Here is a 27,994-nt window from a genome sequence, read left to right as displayed (position 1 = left end):
CACGTCGCCAGAAGTGGGCGTGGCACTTTTGAACATGAGGTGGGCGTGGCACTTTTGAACAAGAGGTGGGCGTGGCACTTTAAACATCTGTGGGAAATCAGGGTTAATGTTCGCTTCTCCGGCCCATAGTCAAAATTATTCAACTGAGAATTGTAGTCAAATGGCCTCACTCGAGTCACTTCAAAGTAGACTATACTTTGATTCAGAAAGGGGTGATCACAGAATAACACAAAACATTTTAAGAAAATTATTTCACATTTTCGTTTATTCTTCATTGACTTTAGTAGCATATTCGTCATAACATGACAAACCTAACAAAGATTACCTGTAAACCTCATTAATACTAAATTCAGGCTGTGATCATTGTAAAAGAAAAACCTAACATGATTGTACAGAATATACAGACAAATCAAGTTTAGCACTCCTTATTGAGCATTTTCTATTCAATATACTCTCGACTCCCTCCCAATGAGACAAGGGTCTAGAATTTAGCTTGGTAGACTATAGTTCTTAGAATCGAATCTTCAGATATCACCCAGATACCAGTAGAACTGAACCACTACCTTCAACTGATGGTGACACAGTCACAAATCTTTGGTTATTTCGTTTTCCTATTCAGGTAGCTTTGTTTTTAGTGATAATAGACATAATCAACCGTCACAATAAAACGATTACTTATAACGATATACACACTAATCAACGGTTTAAACAAAAAAATCACCGCCAACTGGCCAGTTAAATAAACCAAGTATTCATAATGAAAACTTGATAAACAAGTCATACTTGAGATAAATTATTACATCATCTAATCCCCAAATTTTTGGGGAAAATGCCAAATTGAAACCTTTCTGCCCAGTTTAATCTTAAGACACGGACATCATATTCAGTCCTCAAATGAAGAAAAGAAGGGTTATTATGGGCTGTCTAAAGCAGGACACAAGGCGTATATCAATGCATAGGGGTCTAAAACTACTGTGGCCTAAAATGACCCTATTTGCTTCTAAATTACACATTGCAATATATTTTACCACACCTACCAGTAAACTATCGAAATATATTGGGTGTTAAATAAAACATGTCCTACTTAAGGTTTAAGATTAACCAAATTTTAGTCTACATATAAAGATTGTTGCATCGTGTTCATATGATCTGAACATTTTGTTATAATTTTATACTGAACTGAAGAAATTATTGAGAATCAAAAGCAAGAATATTTCATTTAACACACAGTACAAAGCGGAAGACAACACCTCATAAAAGATTGAACTCCATTACTTGACTATTCAATTAATCAGAAAAAAATGCCTCCATATCTGAGAATTTGATTGAGTTGCCTAAATGCATTCCGATTAATCAGGTGTAAAATAGCTTTGGGTCAGATAAGACTATTTTAAATTATGAAATTTTCAAGATGCTAAAAGTTGGCAAATATTCTCATTTTCCACTGCCAGACTATATGGAGTTTACTACAAAAATCTAAACTTAACTTTTCCATCTGAACTTTATACATTTTACATACATGTATTGCCATCTTATTTGCAATTGCATACACAGAGAGGTATATAACATATTCCCGATCTCAACATGTATATGAACTATACCACATCCCACATACCAATCTGCTCTCATGATCGCATGCAACAAAAATCGTTCTTTTGCGGTGGTCATCGCAGGTGTCTGCAACAAGAATTGGTGACCGGTTCTACCCTCGGCTGAGAGATTTTTTTGGTCGCACACAGCAGCGATTATAATTACATGTTTTAGCGATCTAAATCACTGGTTTGCACAGCACTTAACACATATGGATAATATTTACATATTTACATTCTGTGACCTCTGCATGACCTTTTACACACCTTTTACATCACAGCAATACACGGAGACATGAAGTATCAAAATCTATGTCTAAGGTCTGCACCAATATTAGTTATCACAAAACAGTACAGTCTGTACTACTTTAGGTAGAAGAAATCACTACAAACACCAATTCTAACAGTTCTTCCTTTTTTTATGCTACCTTTTGGATTTGGTATTTGAAAACATAATAATCTTTAAAAGTTGTCACAATATGGCTCTTACATACACTACTGTTAAACATATCTTACTCACAAATCATAAAATTGACTCTCTCCGCCAATCAACACCATCATGACAGGATTGAACAACAATTACCATACAACAGACCTGGAAAGACAACGTCTCTGATGAAACTGTAACCGACACATATTTCCCTAGGCCTACAACAACTTCTTTAAACACGTAACTTCAATTTACCCGCAGTCCATTCATCTATTCATGATTGTTATTAACAAACAAAAACATAGACAGTGCTAACTGTCAAGACCAAATGGCCGTTTTAACATTTCTCTGGTTTACATGATTTAGACTTATCTGCACAACATAGTCGCATTCATTATTCAAGGTATTGACAAATCCTGTCGAATCCAACACGGCACATGCAACTCGATCACCCCGCCCATATTTCAATCATAATATCAAAACCAATCCGCCAAAATGAGTCTCTGTGTACATGGTGTATAATACATGCTACATGTTATTGGAGAGTGTGTTGGTACCCTTCATCAAAACAAACTGAACCATCTGACCTAATTCGACATAGGCCTCGGCGGTTGATTGTCAATATTAAACCTCGGCCCAGGTTTATTATGGTGGGCTACCTCTCGATCGGGACTATTGCCAACCCCCTTCCTCCGTCTCGTGGATACCGGCTCCAATCCGGATTCGTCTGACGAAACACGTGAAACTAGCGGATTATGAATCGGCGACCCTGTAAACGTGACAGCTGGCGCCACCTTTGGAATGTCGATGTCTGCATCCTCAATTTTCTCTTCAGGGACGAGTTCACGTAGTTTAGACACAGTCTGTAGGAGGGCAGCACGCTCTATCTCCAAAGTTCGAATATGCGATTTTAGCTTATTTACATTTGCCTGCATGTTATTTGTGTTTAATTGTAAACTATGCTGCGTGCCGTGTGCCGCTTGGAGCTGTTCCAATAATTCCATATTTTGCCGCTTAAGATTCCGGTTTGCCCCTTCTAGTTTCTGGATCTGGTCGTTTTCGCCTCGCTGCGGTGATGTGATCATCTCCTCCTGCAGGACGTGATACTCAACCTCGTAGGCCTGCAGCTGTTTCGAGATATCCAACTGGAAAACCTGATTAATGACTCGTTCCATTTGAATGATACCAAGCGATGGCAGCGTCGTTTTTAAGAATTCTACGATCGTTTCAAAGCTGTCACATTGCATGAGGAGTTCCTTGTGGTTGCCTAGCAACACTAATGCAACCTTGAAGATGACCTCCATACCTTGGAGGAAGAGGAGATCTGAAATAAAGATGATAATGAAAAATTAGCAAAGTCATGTCATTAGCAATCAGGTGCTTTTTTGTAATATCAAGTATCCCTCCAAATTGCAAAGACATCAGGAAGATGGCGCTAAATCAGCCCTAGGAGGTCAGACGTCTCAGCAATGGAAAACATTTTTCAGCAACTGCAACATGCACTGGTTTAGCGAATCTCGGAGATACTCACCAAACACTCTAGCCACAAATCCAAGAGGATACTGGGATGCAAACAGCGTAAGAAACCATGGCGCAGCGTAGAGTGTTGGGGCGATCTCATTGGCCTCAAAATGCTCGTACAAATCCCGATAGTTGTCGTGGAGGAGGCGGGACAGCTGGTACATCTGGATCTGGAGGGCGACCATGTCTGGTCGATACTGTCTGCGCAGCCCCATCTTGAACATGAGGTACTTCAGGACGACAAATGCATTGTCCTCTTGCATCTGGAATATACAGACGTCATTTAATCATTCAATCAATCAATCAAATTTAGAATCAAATTTTTAAAGGCGCCAGCTCCACAAGGTGATCAATGACCTCAAGCACATATTTTGTAATGTGAGACAAAACTGAGGTGATCCTTACCAGAGTTGAACCCAGAACCTCCTGTTTTTGGGGGGCGAGGTACCATAACTACTTTGCAACTGATCTCGCTTGTGTCAAACTCTTCTGGTGTCCCAAACCCAGGCAAATTGTCACTTACATGCATGAGGAGAACTCCAGCGACAAAACTGAGTCCTTGGCAGTATCCAACTTCTTTGTCTAGTAATGAGTAGGCTTTGAGAAGATTGAAGAGGGCCAGCTGACCAGCCCCGAGCTGCGTGTTGAAATATGGGTGGGTGGGAAATGTTCGACCTGTAAGGAATAATCACCAGTATCATTTAAAGGCCTGTTCCAAAAGCAAGTGTTACCAGAGGCACTACCAAAAACTAGGCCTGGTTGTGACTCTAGGAAATTACATATCTGGATTTCCCTTTTGGTCATGTGGCCATTGTACTTACCTAAATCAATGAGTATTGCATGTTGATGTGTTGTGAGCTGCTTCAACAAGCGCTCATAGGGAACGTTACTGTCCAAGTTTGGGTCGCCTAACCCTGGGTAGTTATGGCAATGTTGCTCCACCAGTAGAATCCAGACATCACCTCGGCGGGAACGAGGGACACCTATTGAGAGAATATAAAATCAGAGATATCGCATAGTTGCCATTGGAAACGTTACTGTCCTTCGGTGGATGTTCTACTTCAGATCTTATGCTTGCCTTGGTAAAGACAGATACAAGTAGTCTATTTGATTTAAAGTATGGGGCAAGCAAAGTTAAGAGACTTGCCCAAGTCACAAGCAATGAGGCTATTTCTTGTATCACACCAGAGATGTTTGGATAGTGACACTCACCATGCTTTACAGCATCCAGAAGTTTATTTGAATCGAACTTAATATTGATTCTATTCGGGGTGTGAATCATCCCGTCCCAGACTGTAGTCACATCTTTAAGACACGGTGTGATCTCCTCGTAATCTAGCTTCATGCGTTTCGTCTCCATCTCATCTTGACGAGCTGCAATCAAGACAAATCCAATGCAAATTATCGATACAATAAAGGAATTTTCAAGAAGAATTGCATGAACTTTCCTATAAACACAGCACTACAGGATCGCATCTAAAAGCGTACACAAACAGTTGGTATTAGTGTCCATATGATCAAAAGTATGATCAATCTTGATACATGATGTATGCCATAACTGCTCTTTACATTTACAGCATGTAATATGCAGGATTTACAAACTGGAGCTTGGAAATAACATTGGAGCTGGTGTCAGAGAAAGTGTGTTAAGCATCATTATTTTCAGTCAGAACAATAAGGAAATCTTTCTCTAATCACACAAAATATGGGGAGGGCAGTTAGAAAATTGTTCATGCATTGTTACAAATTCAGCTCAAATCAGTGAACACAATGACAGTCAACACAATGACAGTCATTCAACACCTGAAAACCTGCCATTTGACATAGAGGTTCTATTCTAGTTCATGCATAACTCCAGTTTTCATTGCAAACTTCGCCCATCCTACTATCATGTTACTGCTAGCCATGTTATAGAGGGTTAATAGTGAAACTATATATCATCTACGAAAACATCAAGAGAGGCAACGCTCTAGAAACATATGCCGAAGTCCTCCCTCAAGAATCAAACGATGCGTCGTCTGTATTATACGCGCCGGTCACCGATCCAAAGGTTGACCGCGCTCAAGGTTGCTTAACTTCCACTCTGGGGCCAACACGCCAACCACTGGGCCATAAAGGAATTCCTTCATGGCCGGCGGGTTAAGCCGTGCCATATACCTGGGGGTACTATACATCATTCCCCCCTTCGGACAGAGATGGATCGTCTGCGATCCTATTTGGCGCTTCATGCGTCTCAGTACCGAACTACAAATCCAGAGCTCGCATCGCGTGGGAAGGTCTGCCAGATGTATTATACGCGCCGGTCACCGATCCAAAGGTTGACCGCGCTCAACGTTGCTTAACTTCCACTCTGGGGCCAACACGCCAACCACTGGGCCATGAAGGAATTCCCTCATGGCCGGCGGGTTAAGCCGTGCCATATACCTGGGGGTACTATACATCGTCCTTCTGTTTCCTTGAGTTGAATTGGTATCGGGCCACCGTAATGTTCCGTATGCCCTCCTCCCCAATTCAGCATTTTTAATATATTATAGACAAGGACATACATATATGTAGTTAGAGCAGGTTATTTCTGAATACACCGCGCAGTGGCCTATTAAAAGCAGCAAATCCCAAATTATATGTGCAAAAGCACCAATACCGCAAAACTAAAATAGTGCGAAAAATCAAAAGTGACCTTAATTTTTTTTTTAAAGTCTGATATAAGTGCTTCACAAACAGGACAAGCACAGACAAAGAGAAATAATAAATGATGACCCAAACTAACTTTCATCCTGATCAAAATGAGCCAGACCAAATCCACTGAAAGAGGTGTAACTGTATTTCCAAATAGTTAATATTGTGTTAAAATGTTAGAAAAATACCATGCCCACACAGGAATGCCTGAGACCTGATCATCACAAACAACACACTTACCCGCGAGGTCTGAAATTAACAAAATCTCAAACAATTAGACAACCATTATACAACACTGAGCTATTTGACAGTCACCACAACATTCAACATCTACTGTAAACCCACTTTTTTCACGATCCCTAAATCTTTGCAAACTGCACTTTCAACAGATATGTGCCTTGCCAAATTTCTCGTCGGGTGAATTGTGCACCATACATAAAACATGCCACCAGTATATTGTGACAAATGAAAATCTGCTTTTGGTATCTATACTTCAGACATAAATGAATTTCCCCAAATGGCAAATGAATTCTTTTGCTCATTTTTTGAGTTGAAAAGCAAATCACACATAGCTTTTGAAAACAAAATCAAGACGTTTACATAAATTGAAATAATGGCCAGAAATATATAGTTTCACAGCAAAAAATACAACATCTATTTTCATACATCACCTTTGAATAAGACAATAGAACGTGACCCATAGATCACAAAATATCCTATGCAGGGAAAAAGGAAGATTGGATATCAGATAAAAACACCACTCTCACAAGTGCCAAATGATGTAAATGCGAGGCTTGAGGGCTCTTGAAATTCGGGCATTTGTAAAAGCGCAACAATATTTATTTACATCACAACAAAAGGAGATGTAAACAAGCCAAACGTGATATAGGCACACGCCTCCTACATGTTCTGATCAGTTCCCAAGGTGGTGACCATAGGAACTTTTTTGATATTGCACTAACACCCTCTAATGATATTGAAACCTACTTTTTGCCCCTAAAGTGCTGTGGAAGATAACAACACACCCATCACCTATGGACCATAATCCAACCGAAACAAACAGGCTGTAGCTGTACAGAGGTATATACAAATGTACAAGCAGCCCAAGCCAACTCAGCCTGGAGATGGAGTCCCACAAGGCTCAATTCTTATCCCCTTACCTTGTAAATGCTTGTTCTCCTTCTCCATTCTGATCAAGAGTAGCGTCTCAAGGATGGCCTTCTTCCACATTTCTTTATAATCGCGCTTCACAAACTTGAAATGTGACCGGGGGCTTTCCTTGAAGCTCGACGATGATGTTGAACTGTCATATTCATAATTCTCTGGAATAGTTTCTGGGGATTCTGAAACGAGGACACAAAAGAAATCATGATGATACAGTACATCAAAACTAAATGTGATTCACTTCATAATAATTTTTTGTGCTTGCTCTCATACTTACTTACTCAATGCATTGTTCATGCCTACCAGCACATACACGTAGGCCATCAACAAAGACCGGCAATCTGTCTGTTCAGTGCTTGCTTGAGCTTGGAAGAAATTTCTCTAAGGCCCTTGTGCCTTATGTCTCTTTTTGTCATGCAACTGGGGTTAGGGACAGATTTGGGTAATGTTGTGACTCCACCTTCAGCCATGCAGTGAGACGAGTCCATCAACCGTCCAGTTGGTTATTTTGCTTTAGGAATCGGGGACATACATGCATATGTTTCATTCCAAGGACAAAGCAATCAAAGTTAAGTTACTTGCCCAAGTTCCCAAGTGATGCATCTGTGTTTGGTATCGAACCTATGATGTTAAGACCACAAATCGGATGATGCCTTGACCATTCAACATATCAATTATTGATCATTCAAATTACCTCATTAATTCCACACAACTAAATGGTCTACATGTAATTAGTCAGTTTGCTAGTAAAAGCAAACTCATAAGAAACACGGCTCTTGTCCCACAAAAATGTATGCAAAAGGCAGTTTCTAGTCGAAGTTGATAAAGAATCTGGATTATTGTGCAAATGTCATCATATCATGTCACACATGTATCTATGTCTTAAACATATCTATAATGGATATCTCCATAAATTGCTTTGAGCTCTTCTCGTTTTGTCAATTTACCTTCAATAGGAGCATTCTTTGGCGTGTGAGCTGGCGTGACCACACTGATGAAAATAGCCTGGCGCCAAGACCCTCGTCTTTTCAGGGGGGTTTTCGGTGATGTTGCGTAGCCATCGGAGGGAGACTTTTCCAACTGCTGGTGCCTGGGTGATGTCTGCAGAGTAATACTCGCACCCTCCAATGCACTCTGCCGAGGGCTGCAATAATAACAAATATGTAGTTTTCTGCAACACTTGATCATCATCATGGCTGTTGGTAATTTTGTTGGTAATGCTGATATCCTCTTTGAACAGCCGAACCCTGATCAACACAACTTACGATAGCTTAGGCATCCCCTTTGATGGCACCCTCTGCTCAGTATTATGATTTCTTAGATCAGCCACCCTGGGTGGGAGGGACACCTTCCGATGACGGTTGCTATCCCCTGTACTATCCACTGTAGAACTCCGTGCCCGTCTCAGCGGAGGCTGTTCTTCTCGCCGCGATAACCATGGCAGACGGTCGCTGAACTCCTTCTTGATTGGTGACGGGCATGGCGACTGCTCTGGCGTGTTGGATGCCGAGGAATCCTGGGAAGAAAAGAGAGACGAATGAATCTGATTGGTTGAAACACTTGTCTCTAGTCAAATAAGTATCAGTCTTTAACAGAATAAAACTGGCACGAACCGCAGCCAAATATTTTACAAAATGGATCCACTGAGAGGTGGATAACAGAAACTATTTCCGTCTTGCTGAATAGCTCCTGTTTTTTTGACAAGGTGCAGGACACAGAACAGAAAGGTAACACTCATTCAGAGTACGTGACAACATTAATTTTCATGCAAGTGAGGAGGTTAATATTCAAGGAAGCTTGGTCAGAAGAAGAAGTTTTATAGTTTTATTAGTATTAGTGGCTGTTTAGTGAAAGACTTATGAGTGATATTATCAAAATTATTTCTGTCAGTATTATCTTTATACATGTTCCTTCATACCGTTTGCATTCTGTCCATCTGCTGTTTTCTATGAAACTTTCTCAAGCATATTCAGAAATTTAGCAAATCAGGTTTTAAAACATGAAAGGGCAAAACTTCACTGATTCCATTGAAATATCAACAGGTATTATTATTTAAGCTCAACTTGGTTCAGAGTTCCCCTGCCACCTTATTCGTAAGCGTACTTGAAAACATACTTTCAACTAAAGCTTTCAAGGAGAAAATCAGAAAATATTTGGCAAAGGAAAGGTTTATTGCATTTCGACTAAATAGAAACAAGTATTATAGCAAAATGGCTGAGACATACAGAAGTTTCACCAATCCACAACTTTGCAATCAAGCTTTCCCTCCGATTTGTTAAACACTGCAAACTTTTGATTAAATCCTATTTCATTATCGACAACGGTCATATAAAACCACGTCTGACATTATGGGTGTTAGGGGTTAATATGGTCAGTCCTAATGCTTACGGTTAGGTAAGTGAGTACATCAGCCGCGCTATTTGACCGTTCACGAACCTCCTGTGTGTCCATCTCCTCCCTACTACTTTTACGCTGCAAAAAAAAGACGCGCACACTGCACAATTCAATGAAATATTTTTTTGAAATGCGTCTAGTAATTTTGGTTGTGCAATCGAAAGAAAGTGAAAACATTCCATTGCTAAATGAAATTTAGTACCGGTTTTTGGTACACAAGAAAGGTACATGAAGATATGAAGAAAAAACTCGGTATTTACTATAAGGTGAAAAGAAATTGACGTGCAGTCTTTCAAGTTCATGCATCTTTGTAACGAACATGCAGGGCACGACAAGCAAGGCAAAGACTTGTAGTTTGTGAGTAAAGATGCGGCCAAATCATCATCATCAACGTAATATTCAAGACAGATTAATCATTCTCTCGAATTTGTTTCCAAAAAGATTTTCAACTGTAAAACTTACGGAAGCACAAGAATTAAATGCTGCTTTAAACTTCCAACTTAACTGTTTTCACTTGGTTTGGTCATATTTTGCCATTCTCAAGCGCCCATGCCGAGACCCACCATCAGTTCCGCAAAAGTTTTCTACTCAAGACATAGAAAAACAAATGAAAGAAAAAGAACTTATATTCGAAAACAAAATGGCAGATAAAAAAAGCGCCCAGATATTAGCTAGGAAGCATGCAGCCTCTACAACCTTACCTTTATCAAGTTTTCAAACGAATTAGTCAGCGATCGCTTGACCTTGTCCAGGCGGGATGACGCGGATACTTTTCTGGTGGCTTCATTTAAATTAAACTGCAACAAAAGAACAATCTATGGCAGACGACAAGGAACCGACAAAAACTGAACATATTTTTATTGGGTTTCCACGTAAAATTACAACTAAACTCAATACACATGGGACAATGCAAAATATTTCAAATCAAACACGCACAGCTCATTCTGGGGACACAACATGATAGGGAATCAGTTGAAACTAAGGAAAATAACTATTGATAAAACATCAAACTGATATGGGAGAAAACTTTCTGAAGTAATAAAGAGGACTGTTTCCATACAACACTGTTACTAGAGATTCCTATCTTTTTAATATGCCCTGCAATGACAATAACCTTTCCACCCCAAATTTTTGGATTTGACTCTTCTAATGCATTATCTAGAAGAGTCTATACAGCAAAATGGGGGTGAAAGCCTAATCCTCTAAAACAAACCTCATTCTTCTGCAGTCGTTTTGAATCGCTGAGATGGACGTGCTCACTCTGTTGATTCTCGCAGGCTATCCTCAAACCTTTCATGAGTACCTCGTTCATGTCTTGTGCGGTCATGGGATTCTCCGACTGCAGAGAAAAGATAAAATTAGAGATTGAGATTTTCTCAACGGCTTGCCCAAACCAGCTTCAGGCATCGGATTTCATCTTTGAACACCGAATGGTGTTTAAAACATTCCAAACAGTTTTCATCATCTAACAGTAAGCTCACCCTCAAACATTCATCATCATCTTCCAAAGCTAATAGCGTCGCTGGAAGTGCAGGAAACCAGTCCGCCATTGTTCACAAAACTCATGCCACTATTTCCCGACGCAAGACCCAAAACATCCAGAGTATATGCCTGCAGCTCATCAGCCTAAATTGCCTTCCCTGCACTGCCAAATATGCACAAACATATCTACTCCAGCAACGTAGACACCAAGATTGTAGAACTCCTATCAAAGTTCACCTGACCTGCGCTCTAACCTCTGAACAATTGCAGTAGGGGCGCAGTCAATTGGTGATCCTTTTGATTCAAGGGCCACAAAATTTGAATATCTCACCATAGATATCAAGTCCTCTAGAGGATGGGATGGGAAGCATAATCAATACGCAATGCTTTCTCAATGGTCCATAACTTTGCACACTCACTGTAGGCAGAGGAACATTCCCCTGAACAATGCATGCTGCAATGTCATTTCCCCCATTACTTCTGTGAAAAGTTTTCGATCACTGACAGTGCTGCCGTGTACACACATAAAACATCAACTCTCTTCTGGCTCTGAGGCAACTGATGTTGATTATTGTACATACCTTCACCATCGCATTGATGATACTTTGATCTTGCTCACTTAAAGCATCGACTCTCTTCTGGATTACTTCGGTGGCTTTTATGGCAGGAACACCTAAAATGCCGACCAGACAAACTAGTTATGAATAGGTCGTTAGGCCGCGTCAAACAGACAGCAGTTATGCCCTTATTAGGTTCAACTTTAGTTCTGCCTGACAGGCCTCATTTGCCCAACAATTTGATGGACACAGTTGAAAGCATACATTCAATTAACTCCTTAACTCCCATGACATCCTGATTCCAAGCTCAGCACTCTAATCACTATGCCACTTTATCTCACACAGCTATGTCTGACATTATTGCTTTACTCACCTTCAATTTCTTGGCACAGTTTATTGAGTTGGTGCATTGGACATAGTACACACACAACATGGTTCTTGGCACATTTATTAAATGCAGCATTGAAAGCCTGTTTCAGCGCTTGCATAATTTCCTCAACCTATCAAAAAAAGACCACAATTAGTTTCATCAGACAAGACGAATATAGTAAGCTTAAAACAGCAATTATAGTGCTCACTGGTGAGGCTACTCTATCAGACATCAGTCTGCGAAGTACTTAACGAATCATCCAGGATTTCTTGTATGGTCTTGAGGATTTCCTTGAGATAAACGCCACTGGCATAAACGTACTTTTTTGCCAGCTCTATTTCCTGTCATTCAAGAGGGAACTCACTTCGCTAATAGCGGGAAGGAATACTTACAACACCTTCTGTGGCACATTGGAACACATAACAGTTAAAGCTATTGGCAGCCGGTCCAGGTTCACGAGATATGAAACCAAAATGCTCCGGATGACGAGTACCCTGAAAGAGACCAAAAGGCCGTTACAATGTGACAATTCTAAGCATTTCCTGAATTATGACAGCTTCAGAAAATGTTTTGAAACAAGAGAACATTTCCAACCTCACCTGAGAGCAGAATGAAATATCCTTGAATCCTCGGTTCAACATCACAGTTTTCTGATCGGTGCTTATCAGGCACACCTCATCGTTCCCGATCTGTAACAACATCACACGATTATCGCTCAAATTCGACGGCAGCAGACATTTATTCAATGTATCCTTCATTAAGTTCTCACTATCCTTCTGAACGGGCAACCGCCCTCCGTCAAGAGATCCAGGATTTTTCGTATTATCATTACTATCCTTATCTTTATTCGTAGTGTTAATCCGCAACTTTGAGATTTTCAAATCGTCCGATAATTTTCGCCGAATTGGTTCTAACTGTTCCGTACTGCTTTCCTTATCTGTTGAGTTTGCGCTGTCTATATTATCACCACTGTGGCTAGATAGCGTGTCGGAACTCTTATTCGAATTCACAGATTTGTCAGAATCACCGTTGCACTTTTTGAGTTCGTTCTCCATGATAGAGACATTTCCCTCTAAGGTCATTGGAAGACTACGGACACTTGTCCCACTGCTATGACGCGTTCGCTCGCTAACCCCATCGCTCTCTGCAATCGTGTTGAGAAATTTATCCACTGACTCATCAATGAATGTTGATGGTGCTTTCTTCTGAGATACGGCGACCTTCCCTGTGTAAAGAACCTCAAAGAAACTGTGACCGGCTTTCATCAAGTCGCCCATGTTTTCGACGACCTTGCCCTCTTTTAGGTTGGAAGGGCATTGCTCCTTGCCGGCCTCCTTAGTGGCTTCCCTGATGGCCTTGAATAGCTCAGGCACCTGGAGAGAGAAAATGATGCAACATGTCAGTCAACAATCAGTTCAAGGTCGCCTGAAGGTGAGACTTGCAAGGACGCTACAGAGAATCCTCTTAAGTCAAAGAAGTGACCCCACAATGATCTTCTCAAAGCATGGATTGATCAGGATCATAATTGGAGCCTCTTCTATGAAAGGTGGCATGAACCCGGAACCACAGACCAAGACTATACATTACGTCTGCTGAAATGGAAGCGATGCGAATATCGATTTTTAGATATTTCATTTGAAATGCATCCATCCGTGTACGGTATCTGTTATCAATAAATTGAAAGTGGATTATGGAGCAAGCACATACAGATGACAGTAGAAACCCAGCTTATAGGGTGTATTCAAAGCCAATGTGGGGGAGGGATGTTAAACCTTCGATGAAATTCAATGAAATGATGAGACTCTATGCTCAGCGTCATTTAGCGGCTCAATTAGTACAGAATCTGCCACTTTCTGGTCCACCCGAGACCAAACCAGAAATGTTAAGTGCCATAATGAAACGAGCTCTCCCATTACACCAGGTCACCCCGTTGATTAGTGGCGGGGATTTGTTTAACGATTCAGATGGGACATAATAGCATCAGTGAAATATTTAAACAAGGAGATTGTATTTCCCCGGAGAAGTGGCTTCTTTTTGCAGTGTGTGACTGGCGGCTGGGGGCGATGGATTAGCTATGCATTATGTAGTGCAAACAGACCACACTAGACGATATTTTGACATTCAGCTGATGCCACAAGATTTTCCATTATCGTCAATATCTGTGTAGGCGTATGATGATCATACCATAAGTCCTCAAAATCCTCAAAATCACTGCAGCCATTAAGCCGGGCTGACATTTGAGATGAAGTATCGGGCTTTCCGGTACATGAGATGGCGAGTTGGAAAAGACATGCAAGTCAACTCCGGTTTAACCGCCGCAAGTGCATTAGTGGAAGCGGAGACAAGTTATACATTTAGCGTCTGGCTTTTGTGATTTTCTTCTCGTTTTTACGGAGGCTAACATTGTTTTGAATTGAGTAACATTTTTTTATGCAGTGCGTCTGCGGAGAAAAGAAGTGGAGCCAATGCATCACATGTCTATTGGGCATCAACATCAGACATTTAAACGTCTTTTCAATGTCTATTTGACATCAGCAGATTTTCCCCGAGTATAGTACAAATAATACAAACATGGAGTTGTACAGTTGCATTTGCTTTTAGAAGGCAGCCAATGAATAATACATGCATCTCGACATCAAAGTAAACATAATTAAATCGGGTGGTCCTTTAAGTAATCACTATGTCAACAATGTTGCTGCAGTAAATGGTCATTTATGAGGACTGCGGCTATTACTAGTAATGATATTGACTCAACTTCAATCATGCTCAGTCAAGAACAGAACTTGACTGAATATCTATTAAAAAATGTCTCATGCTTCAAAGCTCTAATCATTCCCTGATCATGCTAAAATGAGACAATAATACTTTTTACAGCTGATCAGACATATTATTTTCCCCATCGCCACCATGACTGTGACAATCAGCATCATGACCATGACAACTTCCATCATGACTGAATAATCAAGTCAAGGAAGTCAGGAGAAAGCTGAATCAGACAATGACATTAGGATTTCATGAGAAGCACGAGATTGAAGGCCTATATCAATCCGTTTAGCTTCCATTCCAAGGAAATTTTATTACAATAAGCTAAAGTTCCAGACATTAAGTTGCAACTGGGTCAATGAACTATCTTTGTATCTCATGACATCGAAATGTCCTCGCTCATTGTGCACAAAATGTCAGTGATGTACAATTATCAATCGATGTTCTGTTCGATACACAGCCTCCAAATTGACGCTCATTATCTGACTTCCGCTCCTCGCAATTATATGAATCTAAACACTCCACCGGCTCATTTCACCTCATCAACGAACAATGGCATGTTGATAGTAATAGCTATGATGAGAAACAAATGTCCTACAAATGATGATTATGGTATTAGGTGGGGGTGTACATGTAGTGCAATAGTGGGCATTTCCGGGTGTTTTGAGGGCAATTTAGGAACAATTTTTTACAACAAAACTCCATATGTAGGTAACTTTTAGATTTCCCTTGTTTTCTATTTCAATTGATTTTTGTCACGACACAATTTGATCCTCCCCACATCAACGTGCTCTTTGTTAACTGTAACAAAGTTTATGTGCTATGTATATGGAACATAAAGATCATACACAGTATATAGCATTTGGCAAGGACACAACAATTTCTTCATAGCAGACGTAAATCAGCATCCAATATATCATCGGTAATAGCCCATTCATCATAACAATGATCTCTGAAAGTGGAGCAAGTCCGCATACAGCAACAGCAGTCATCAACTACATGTGCGTCTATGGAAATGTTCGGCAGATTGGTGGATTAAAATGGATGGATTGATTCTCGATCTTTCATGCCTGGCGTAACTGTCTTACAATCATACAATGGTCGGGTTCTGGCCACAGCTTTCTAGCAAAGGGCAATAACCAATCAGGAACTCACATTTTCTGTCCCAACATGATAATTTTTGTATAATCTGCTGCCAATACTCTTTCTTACATCGAGAAAGCTGAATCTGATGCGCACTATACTCAGGATTCATCTACACTTAGCATTTGACGAGGACAATAACATTTCCTTGATAGCAAACGTGCATCAGCATCCAATATATCATCAGTAATGGTGCATTCATTTCTGAGAGTAAGCTAAAAAGGAGAAAGAAGTTGTTATAAAAACATCAACACCAGCCTGTCAACCGCGTTTGTGGAAATATAGTGCTGATCAGTGGTTAAGGTTGATGAATGGATTGACTTTCGAATGTGTCTGGGCTGGAAACGATTGGTACTGTCTGACAATTTATGATGGTCAGAACTTCCAGCTTACTGGGCAAGAGAATTTGTCAAGACAAAGTCAGTTGGTCTTTTTGGTCGGTTGGATGTTGCTGAGTACACAGGCTAAGATTCATGAACTAGAAGCACACATTTGAAACATCCATGTCTCACTTGGCTAATAGCCCAACGGCCACACCAAACTGCCAAGAACCACTGAAGGCAACTAGTCATGCAAGTAAGTTGCCGATTCCATCCATATTTACCCCAGGATGACAAATGGCTCCTTCGAAGCAAGAAGTGAATTTCCCATAAGTATTAGAATCATCGATCACTATATATTGAGAGTTACACCAACATCGGGCACAGCCACTATTGCATCTTGTACTTGTGAGGGGACAGGCTTATTGAAAGTATCACCACAGCGATGGATTCTCGTGAGAAGTGGGCACTGTTGGTGTAATTTCATTCACAGTATGATATAAATGTACATTAGTTGTAACTGCAAGGGATTTTATGAATAGCCACATTTTCTTCTTGCCACAAGCATACTTGGTGGGCCTACCGATCATCAAAACCACGACCTTTAGTTGCTACTTGCCCGACTTTCTACATTCACGCAGAAAGTCGGGAATAATATCAAAGTAACTGATCTCTTAACCAAACATCAATACACAAAATCGTCCCTCTCGAACTGTATCATGTACAACTACCAGTGATCAATACACCAGGAGCAACCTGGGCATCTCCTTTGTTGTACTCGCTATCAGATTTGTGCAGGCACCAAGAATGAAGAATCTCCAGGCTTCTTCTTTGGACGCAATCATGCAGTGGTAGCCTTCAAGGAAGCAGCCAACAACATTTCAACAGCATTGTATGACAGGATGACAGAGGGTTAACCCAGGAATAAACAGCCATACAAACATGAACATATTCCTTTAAATGTCAACCACACTCCCGTTTTCTCCGCAGCCATCAGAGAACTTGGCATTTTAAAATATTCACGGAGATAGAAATAAAATCTTTATAGTTATTTCTGTTCTGGTTGATTAATGATCGAGATGTGCATGTATGTACAACATACCAGAGAATACAAAGCATTTCATCATTTTGAAATGTTCTCTGAAGGAGCATGGGGCAGAAACAGACAAAGCTTTGATCTGCTGTATAATAGTTTCAGTTCAGGAAAAAAATGTTTTGACTTCGGATTTCAAAAGAATGGTGACATTGTATCATGTACGAAAACCAGCATTAACATTAGCTTTGGTGCAATGTCAGGCGAGTGGTATAGTGCAGGCACTGCAGGGTTACGGAGCTAAAAAGCTGCTTTCCCAACGATGGTGATCTATCGTATATGACCAATTGAGTCTCTTGTCATGTCCGTGCCCTAAATCAAATTATCATCCAGGGCCGGTGAGCAAAATTGCCGATTTTCTCGTGACGTATAGCCCTACTGATTGCCCAAGGCAAACCACCTGTAGTACTTCAAGAATCACTTAGTTATTCGCAAGCAACAGATGTCAATTTTCAGCATCAACTGTAGACAATGTGATATAATGTATATTTATGGGGTTTTTTCAATAATTTTTTAACGTTGATTTTCCACAAATAGATGGATATCCAATGCATCATAGATCAGTTATTTTCGCACCAATGATATTCATACTTAGTCTCCATAACACGAACTTGCAATAAAGTAAAGGAGTTTACAAAATACAATATCCCTTCCATCTGGAGTTCAATTTCCTGTCAAGGGACCAAGATGATAATGGCTGCCAAAGAGATTTCCTTGCCATCTGCTGGCTACAGATCATCAGATTCAGACATTCAGACATTGCTTTTGAATATGCTCTCTTTCTAACGGAAAACATACAGACTCGAAATACTGACTGAGAGTGAACGAAATAAATGGGGTGGGTGGATGATGCCACAGAGGACTACATGAATCAATATCGGCTGCCATTTAAGCCATTGTGTTGTTGTCGTTAAAAAGACCCGAGGGGCCTTTCAACCTAACATTCTTCCTCTGTGATCATAGCTCTCCGTAATGTACATGTATCATAATCACCTTATTCATCAAAACAAAACCTAAAACGAAGCATAATATTTTCAGAATGGACCATTGTAAAATGTTTCCCCAATAAATATTTGAATTCGACCTTAATCAATCAATACATGATAACACGTTCTAGAACAAATCCAATATCGATGTATCTGAATTGAAGATTTACTGTGTCTAGTTCATTGATTGCGCATAGCTATCACTTTATTGTCGACCTATGAAGCACGTATTTAGGACAAAACACATCTTTAATGGGCCACAACAAATCTCGATTAATTGCTAGATAGCAGTTGTTGACACCAATGTTTACTTTGACAGCATTTTGATGTAAAGTGGTCAGTATTACTATTAGGTGTCCCATGACCAAAGTTCCCTGAAAAATGTCTCCAACACAAAAGTTGGGTGAAAGGTCACAGGGTCATCCAGTTTCCTCCTCAACTTAGAGCATGTAGTGACCACCACATAGAGTACCAAATATGACATCAGAAAATCAAATAGCTCACCTCTGCCTCATAATTATTATCACGAAGCTTCATCTGTTCAATTTCCTCGGACTTCAACTTTGATAACCAAATTTTTCGCCGATAATGCTGGGATTGCGACATCTTTAGTACCAGCCAGTATTACACACACACAAGCCAACACAATGAATTGCTGCCGAGGACACAGGACAGGCTGAGTTTGTCCAGAGCTCTGAGTTTCCTAAACGTTTTAAAACGTTGTGCTTTGAATGATGTTCGAAAGTAAGTGAAAGACTTCCCATAGAGCAAAACATTGGATATCTTGTGATCTTAACAAAGACAAAACACCACCACAAATACCCACTTGAAGCCTATTGAATATGAATGACTCTATGACTAAGACCATTAAAAATGCCTGTTTCCTCAGTGTCCTATTGTCCTGAACAATACTTGGTAACACGAAACTTGATAGGCCTACCTGTTGCCTACCAATGATTTATGAGATCACTCTTTCAGGAAAGTCCTTAAAAAAGTGAAAAGAAAGTCCTTGAAAGATGCTTGAAGTCTCTTAAGGGGAGGAGAGTCTCGAGAAAATGTTGGCCTGCCCAAACAAAGTTTATAGCTTTCCTGAAGGGATGGCAGTTCTTGGACACATCAGAATATGCACCAAAACATTAACTTACAGTAGAGTAGTGCACTTGACACAGGATCTCTAACATAGCACAGTAGAGTAGTGCACTTGACACAGGATCTCTATCATAGCACAGTAGAGTAGTGCACTTGACACAGGATCTCTATCATAGCACAGTAGAGTAGTGCACTTGACACAGGATCTCTATCATAGCACAGTAGAGTAGTGCACTTGACACAGGATCTCTAACATAGCACAGTAGAGTAGTGCACTTGACACAGGATCTCTAACATAGCACAGTAGAGTAGTGCACTTGACACAGGATCTCTAACATAGCACAGTAGAGTAGTGCACTTGACACAGGATCTCTATCATAGCACAGTAGAGTAGTGCACTTGACACAGGATCTCTAACATAGCACAGTAGAGTAGTGCACTTGACACAGGATCTCTAACATAGCAGTGCTTGCACAGCATTATCTGCTCACTCCTCCTTTAAATTCTAACCAGCAGTTTTTTTGCCCAGGCCTATTGACTTTCAATTGGGAAGATTTCCAACTCACTGGGTTTTCCAATTCAAAATTGGGATGTTGAAATAACAATGTGACTTCATCCACGGTGCCACATTTCACGTTGTCATGAGCAACACTTGAAAAATTTAATTAGACACCTTACCGCTGCGACAAAGCCGTTAGGAAGCCTCGGGCTATGAAACGCTGTAAAATTCCTTTGATGTATTGTTCATTTCACTGTTTTGCTTCATTTCTTGGTTGGTTAGCAAATTTTTTAGATTTTTGCGAAGTTATGGTATAAATATGATAATCAATGCTGCAATGTGCAAGGGTTGACAGTCAAATCTTGCATGTTGACTTCACATGTAATGTACGTCACTTAAAAATGACCCCCAAATGAGGACAATCTAGATTTGCCAATTTGCGCCAAATTTTATAGAAGTCTACAAGTACAAGACTGTTTCCCAACAAAACCTATACAACCCTCAGGAGACTACAGCACCACATGTACATGTGCACCAATCACATGAAGAGATATCGATGTAGCAGTCACCTCAGTCATGTGTCTGTAGAACCCGCAGATCAGAACAATGACAGAATCTGACTTATTGATCGCAGCTAAAGCATAATCCTGATCTTTGGTGGGTATACATTGGACATGTTGCGAAAATCAGTAGGAGAAGCAGCCAGCCAAGATGACAACCTCCACCGGTGTAGAGGAACTCACTGAAGAGTTTCATCCCAAAATGAGATTTGCGCCAAATCTGACATTCAGAGGTGAACATACACAGATATACGTCGATATGAAATATTGACTCGTAATCAAAAATGTTCAACAGTTCAAATCTCTATGAATTGCCATCATCTCTCTTGAATTTTAATGAAAATCAGGCCTATACATGTACCTACAGGTCTACATGTACTGGGGCAAATGTCACCAATAACATGTTTTTCACGCTGACCCCATGAACAAAAAGTTAACTATAGGTCTAAAAAGTTGAGCGTAAAAAGTACACTAAAACTTTTCAATGTTGTGTTATCACGTTATTTTTTTCAGTTTGCCAGACACTTGACATTTGAATTCACGATAAAACAAAACATTCAATGCAATGTAATGAATAATAATACTATCCCCATGTGTACCACATAATAATAGTTTGAAAATGAATGAGATAATTTTTCCCTGTTATTTTCTAAATCAATAATGAGAATATCAAAGTCCAGTTAAAGGTGCCTCCAGCTACAATTGAGGTCACCTGAAATGGGCACACACAGACAAGTAAACATCATTATCATAATTTCATGACAGTTTCGCAATGAAATCATGCCCATGAAGATGTGTTTAGGCATGAAATTGATAGGTGTGAAGCAATTAGAACAATCGATACAATCGAAAGTGGTCTGTTTTATAGTACAACACTACACACATGATTCCCCAATGAACCAAAAATGAAACTGTCAAGCAAACTTCTTAGCCACAACTCCTCTTACTTGACAAACATGCATGTGACACATACAAGACATAGACATTACAAAGGACAATGTCCCAACACATAAATCCTGATCAAGAAACCAGGCAAATTGTTTTCTTTCACCGGCCCTACACACTAAGTGCCCGGTCCATGAACTCCTCCATGCACCGATGCAATGCAGGCCTTGTGATCACAAGCCATTAGGCATGGTTTACAACACATGAATTAGGTGCCAATTCACACTGTGCTTTGAAGGGAGCCTTAAGGCTTAACAGCTAAAGCTGAAGAGACACTAGCATTGCTTCCTTGAATGCTCATTTCATTTCAAAGTAAAAGTTCAGTCATAAAAACCATAAAAAAGATATCCATAACCTGGAATAATGATATGCCTACCTGAGCTTCTTCAACAGCCTGAAAAACGTGACACACAGAATGGTTGGCCGCAGCACTTGTTTTCGTCGAATAGGCAAAACATGTCGGATCTGCTTGCGTCCGTGCAAATCGTGACAGGCTCTGAAGTTTATGCTCGAACAAAACGTTATTGCCATCCATTCGAAAGCCTTTCAACGTGAACGTTAAAACTTCCAGTTTGATAGGCTGGCAGTCGTTTCGATGTTTCACCTCCGCCATGACCCACGGCAACATTGGGTGTGTGTAACGGCGATCAAGGATGAGACTTCCAAGATAATTTACTTCAAATTTGCGACAGTTTTGCACAGAAGGAGGCTCGGCTTCTTCAACGTTATCTCCCAGTTTAGCTGTCATTGTGATTGTGGAGTCAACACTGGTAAGCTGAAGCTCAGACTCAGTTTTAGATTCTTCGGACTCAGTTGACTTTTCTGCCATGTCAGCTGGACTAGTGTCAGATTCACTTTCAACAGAGCTCACACCGCTGTCTTGTGATAATTTCACTCTATCTAACTCCATGCTAACTTAGCAAACTTAGTTTAACTCAGCTCAGTGCTGTTTTAGACTCTCAAATCGGAGAAAAATCTCATCTTTCCAACAACATGTACATGTTGTGTACAAAATGTACACAAACCATCACATCCGGCTAATACTCCACTCTGATTGGCTGTTTCCGACACGCCCTCTATAAAACGGAAGTTGCACGTGAAAATGTTGAAATAAGAAAAATTCTCACAAAAAACTGTTTTTCTAATTTAATCATCACGATTTGTAACCAAGATTGTGGCAATGTCTGGTGATCATGACGTGGCTTCCTCTCAACTGAAAGAATGCTTAGATCAGATAGAGAGATCGAAATCTGACAATGAAATGTTCGCAGCACTTTTCATGGTTAGTGAAAATAAAGGGTGAACCAAAAAAGTGGTGTCACCAAAAAAATTAACAATTAAAATCAGCATTAATACATTTTCCCCGGGCACAAGTTATGCCTCAGAAGCGGTTGGTTGTGTTCATATCCTGATTTATTTACAGCTGACTGATCATAAATATACCCTCCTGAGTATTCAAGACCAAAGCAGACATTGTCTATTTATAGGTGACAAGACTAGTGAAGGCAGAAGAACGTGACAGTGAAACTAGGAGAAAAATCATTGATGCCATAGGGTTCAAGTTTATCAAACGGTTGCTGAAAACAGGTATGCAGCCGAACCATCCATGCAGGATCTAAAACGGCTTATCCTTGACAATCCGGTTATCAATTTGTCGGCTTTTACCCTGCCATGTGAAGAGCGAAATGAAGAAAGCAACGAGCAAGAAAGAGAAAGTTTAGTAATACAAAGAAGACCTTTTTTCTATACAATTCAACCACTGTAATCAGGTCATCTCCCTATCAAGGAGGGCATTGGTCAATACTTGACTTGCCAAACTCAGCTCGACGCCGAACTGCAGTGCCACTCGCAGACAAAGATAGAACAACTCAACATTTTTCACCGGTTTTCTTGCTGCGCATGCGTACCAGCGTCAACTTTTGTTGATTTCTGCTGGTACGCATGCGCAGCGAGAAAAAAGGTGAAAAAATGTCGAGTTGTTCGATCTTTGTCCGCGAGTGGCGCTGCAGTTCAGCGTCGAGCTGAGTTTGGCAAGTCAAGTATTGTCCTTGATAGAGGTTCTATTGGTTATTTCGTTTCTCTTGCAGTATCCGTGCCTGATGATTGTCCAAAGCATGTCTTCATGTCATTGGCATTGAGTTTGTTGACCAGTTTGTGTACAGGGGATCAAGATCTTGTGAGTTAAAAAGATTTTGTGATTCGATTTGTTTGCAGGGCACCTTTGCTGACACAGCCAATTCTGTGAAAACAACAGGGCGTTTGTTCAAAGGAAGTGAAAGTTAGACATGTCAGTGTGAAATTTTTAAAGAACTTTTGTAAACCATCTCAACAAAATATAATATGGAACTCTTTGCTGTTGATTTGCTGATCTTTTAGAGTTCATTTGTTGTTGTGCTTAATTTCAGATGGGCGACCCAGAACTTCTTGAGCTTGTGCCAGTGATGAATGAGTTATTGACTATAGATCTGAGGTGAGAGCTGGTATGGTGAAGGTGAATTATGGTCCATTTTCCCTTGCGTTTCCTCAATGGGGAACCTTGTGCATGTCCTTAATATCAACAAGTTGCACAATTCTGTATTTCATTATTATACACCTTGCTGGTTTTGTGTGAGATAGACTTGTGATTGATATTGCAACTAGTGCATTTGGTGAAACGTATGTGTCTTCTTTCAGTGATTCTGATGACCCAGCGATGGATAAAACCATTGCGGATGATGTGATGCGGATATTTGTAATGATCGGCGAGTACAGGATTGGGCAGTTGAAGCTGGTGGAGAGTGGTTCTCTGTCCAGGTTGGCCATGATGTATGTGGACGATCTTTACGGTAGGTGTGAGTGCCGATGTCTCCTGAAAATGGACCATAATTGGAGCTATTTAGAAACTGGAGTGATACATCTGTGCCTGAACACTACCAAAAGAGAGAAGTACCAGGGTCTACACTGATTGATGTGGTAATATTCTTGTAATTCATTTCAGGTGCTAAAACCGCATTAGATGTTTTGTTATCATTCCTATCCTGGGCAGATGAGGTACCAGTCATGTGGCTCTGTAACAAAGATGGCTGTCAAGAACTACTCAACAAAATGGCTGCTGAATTTAGAAAGGAAAATGTAAGTTTCACCTTTCTAATTCTATGTGGCAAAGTTAAGACAAATTCAATTCACAAATTATTCTTTTCTTAACGGTGGAACACTTCTTGCAGGAATCACCCAAGTTTGAACTCTGTGAGACTCTCTCCAGAGTGGTCTGTTCCTTACATGGTGCTAAAGATGCTTTGAATATGGAGCCTTGGTCATCTGATATCTACCATGGGTTATGTGATATTCTCAAGAGCCGAATAGGTAAGTATATCAAAGTTTCAAACTGTTCAAGCGATAGTCTGTCAGTTACTTTGCAGTGAATGTATTGCTAAAGATGCATTTGCAAACAGATGGTCTTCTCCAATCCTTTGCCAAAAATGGAGCCAATATACCCTATGGGTCTACAGCCCTAGAGACAGGCTGACAAGTCCTGACGGTGTAGTATAAAATGGTTCCTCCTGACAAGAGCAAACACAGAAAAAGAAGGTACGTTACCGTATCCTATTCATGATTTCAGGAGAAACGCAGCGAGACCCTGCCCTAAAGCTTGCTGCCGCTATCATCGATAACTATGGCATTGAATGGCTCCTGAAAATGAACGACGAGAAATTCCTTCTGTTATTGGTGAACCTAGCAACCATTGAGGTTAGGATGATATTAGAATCAGGCCCAACAGATTCTTGTGAGGTACGTCCTTTGATAATGACAGCAAAAGTTAGTAAAATTTACTTCATACCATATTTTTGAGATATGATGCAGCATCACAGGGAAACCAACTATAGCCAATTATCAACATTTATACCTTGTTGTGCCAAGACAAATTTAGACCAAAGATGTTTTCTAACTCTGATAAATTGATGCAAGTGTTCCTGATATCCCAGTGTTCTTTTTCAGTTGATGTCCCGCGGTGGCGTCCTAACCTCCTGCTACACAATCCTGGAGAAGCTGATCACCTACATGAGTCGCGAGGCAGAGCCGCCATTGACCGGAGTGCTCCAACTCCAGTCATCCATCACCGAGGCTTTCAATGCCGTCCTATACTTCCTGGATGCACATTCTAATGACAAAACAGTGAGTTTCATTAATAGAAATATTTAAAGTAATGATGCCGTTTTGATTCTCTCTGCAATGAAAATCACTTTTACTACTCGGTGCTGAAATTCCTTTGACTGATATTTAGTTTTGGCTGAACAGCTGAAAAATTATAATTACAGTATGATTTTGTGGTGTTTTTTCAGGTAGATGAGTGTTTTCTGATCGCTACCATCAGGGTACTGGGGGCTTGGCTAGCTGAGGAGACCAGCTCACTCCGGGACGAAGTTTACAAAATTTTACCATTTCTTCTTAATGAAAGGTGAGTTTCTATAACAAGGATCCTCACTTTACTCTATTTCACGAGAAAATGGTCCTCGTTTCTTGGGTGATTTTACTCAGAAAATACAGCAGTAGAACAAAATCAACCCAATGTACTAGCCTTCCTCATGTGTTTTGGTTTTACCGGTACCAATACGCATCACTCAGTAGTGTAAGAGATTATAATGTCCTAATGGATTCTACTCAATAAACCTTATACATGTATGTCATTTTCATCTGCAGCACCAAGAATTTCAACCAACTAGAAAAACCAGCAGATGACCACAAAACAGTCCCCCCTGTTGACCTCCTCAGATTTCTTCTTCCCGGCTTATGTCATCTCAGTGCTGAAGACAACCCGAGGAAAATTCTTATAGAAAGTGACGCACATGAACTGCTTGGACAATATTTTTCATATCAGTGGAATTCTTTTACGTCAAAACAAACAAAAGATTCAGAGACGGCTTTGACTTTACTTTGTGGAATATTTCTGAATTTCTGTGTGATGGAACCTCAGTTGGTTTCAACCCATGGAGTATTCAAGGAACTGGCGGTATTAGTGGTTGCACAAACGCATACTCTTGGTAAGAATGGATTATTGTTGTCAATGGGTAGTGTGTATTGTAATGATGTAATGTATTGGGCAACATAATGAAGTAACCATCTGAATTCAACGCATGAAGATGCAAGTAACTGTTCCAAGTTTTAAAACTTACAAAATTCTTCTTTTCAGCTGGTAACCAGCGTGCCTTGCCTCTCTATGCCAATATGGCCGTCCTGGGCTTGATGAGTTTACGCTGTCAGAAGAACGACCGCATACCTGCCGCGACCGTCAATAAATTCTTATCAACGGTGTCCACGTTTATACAAGATGCCAATATGATCAAGGGAGATCAACTCGCCATGTCAAAATCGTACAAACTCGTCTGGGATGACATTTCTGAGCTATGGTTTCTTGCAACACAAGGTATGTAAAATTTTTCAAAAAATCCTGCAACAACACTGAGAAAAAACCTTTAGCTGTAGATAACACTGGTTTATGTTGGAGTAATGGAACAATTTTCTCAATAAGTTAACCACTAATTCCAAGTGATATGTTCACATTAGAAGTGATGAAAATCACTTTCTGTCTTCATCGTGTTTATAACATGTTTCAGAGTTATGCTGCCTGGTTGAAAAGTACCCAAGTTTCCCAGCAGCGTTGGTGGATAATGGTTGGTTGGCTTATGCGCTGAAGATGTTCAAACAGACGAGGGGTAGAGGTGCCCAGGAGGAGATGGTGCCGGCTTATGATAGGTTGCTGACGACCATGGTTTCAGTGAATGATCATGCGAGGACATTTCTAAAGGACAATGATTGCTTGAACATTGCCAGGTAAATATTTCTCTCTCTTGGCCAGGGATGGTGGGATCTATTTGGTCAGAGTCAGAATCATCCTTACCCAACGGAGATGAATCACCATATGGCATACCTGCACACTGTGGATTTTAAAAAAGGAGTTGTTCTCTACCAATTCTCACAACAGAAAAGACTTCACTCAACAAGTTGGTCACACCAAACCTGAAAAATATCCCAAACTTAATAGTTTTCATTCTATTTTCAGATTGTGTGGGATGGCTAGTCTTAAAACATGTCTGGACAGATAGCAGGAGATTCAGTGAAGGACACTCCTTCTTGAATCAAATGTCAGTTGTTGTTGGTCTCACACATTAAAAGAGAGGAATCAGGTTCAACTATGCTGTCGGCATTTAAATCACCATTACAATGTGTTCATCCCTTTGGCTCGGGCATTTCCAGTAGAAGTATCTCACAAATGGCTCTACACTCTTACTGATCAACATATAGCTATTGTGTTACCAAAAGGACTTCAGATGCTAGCACTGAGAGTGGGAACCATACATACATGTATCAAATTGATAGAATTGTGTGCAGTTTTTTTCATTGTATACTGGTATCGGCACCAAGTATTGTATATCAGA

The 27,994-nt window shown here is 40.3% G+C and overlaps 2 protein-coding genes across 6 annotated transcripts; one reads left to right on the top strand and one right to left on the bottom strand.

Annotated features, from left to right (window-relative positions):
- Positions 1-236: 236 nt before the first annotated feature.
- LOC135493100 (TBC1 domain family member 1-like) lies at positions 237-22,562 on the bottom strand. 5 transcript variants are annotated; one of them, XM_064779992.1, is made up of 17 exons: positions 21,958-22,562; positions 12,783-13,556; positions 12,576-12,677; positions 12,187-12,313; positions 11,838-11,929; positions 10,988-11,113; positions 10,476-10,571; positions 9,769-9,852; positions 8,646-8,896; positions 8,328-8,524; positions 7,377-7,559; positions 6,888-6,932; positions 4,753-4,914; positions 4,362-4,523; positions 4,064-4,215; positions 3,551-3,803; positions 237-3,343 (listed from the first exon to the last, which is right to left on the bottom strand). In XM_064779992.1, exons 1-17 carry the CDS (start codon positions 22,489-22,491, stop codon positions 2,607-2,609), a joined length of 4,077 nt encoding a protein of 1,358 aa, XP_064636062.1. In that variant the 5' UTR covers positions 22,492-22,562; the 3' UTR covers positions 237-2,606. The 5 variants fall into 5 exon arrangements, with proteins under 5 accessions (XP_064636062.1, XP_064636064.1, XP_064636063.1 ...); XM_064779994.1 differs by having other exon boundaries at positions 9,817-9,852; XM_064779993.1 differs by lacking the exon at positions 6,888-6,932.
- A 110-nt stretch (positions 22,563-22,672) lies between these two features.
- Positions 22,673-27,979, top strand: LOC135493110 (neurochondrin-like). The gene is made up of 14 exons (XM_064780034.1): positions 22,673-22,863; positions 23,069-23,168; positions 23,669-23,757; positions 23,987-24,051; positions 24,255-24,406; positions 24,559-24,692; positions 24,785-24,923; positions 25,180-25,349; positions 25,557-25,733; positions 25,901-26,016; positions 26,259-26,599; positions 26,749-26,982; positions 27,173-27,389; positions 27,619-27,979. The coding sequence occupies exons 1-14, from the start codon at positions 22,762-22,764 to the stop codon at positions 27,659-27,661; spliced, it is 2,079 nt and encodes a 692-aa protein (XP_064636104.1). The 5' UTR covers positions 22,673-22,761; the 3' UTR covers positions 27,662-27,979.
- Positions 27,980-27,994: the final 15 nt, after the last annotated feature.

Source organism: Lineus longissimus, chromosome 9 (genome assembly GCF_910592395.1).
Source record: "Lineus longissimus chromosome 9, tnLinLong1.2, whole genome shotgun sequence".
NCBI lineage: Eukaryota > Metazoa > Nemertea > Pilidiophora > Heteronemertea > Lineidae > Lineus > Lineus longissimus.
The sequence above is the reverse complement of the archived record's forward strand: the minus strand, read 5'-3'. Positions and strand labels throughout refer to the sequence as shown.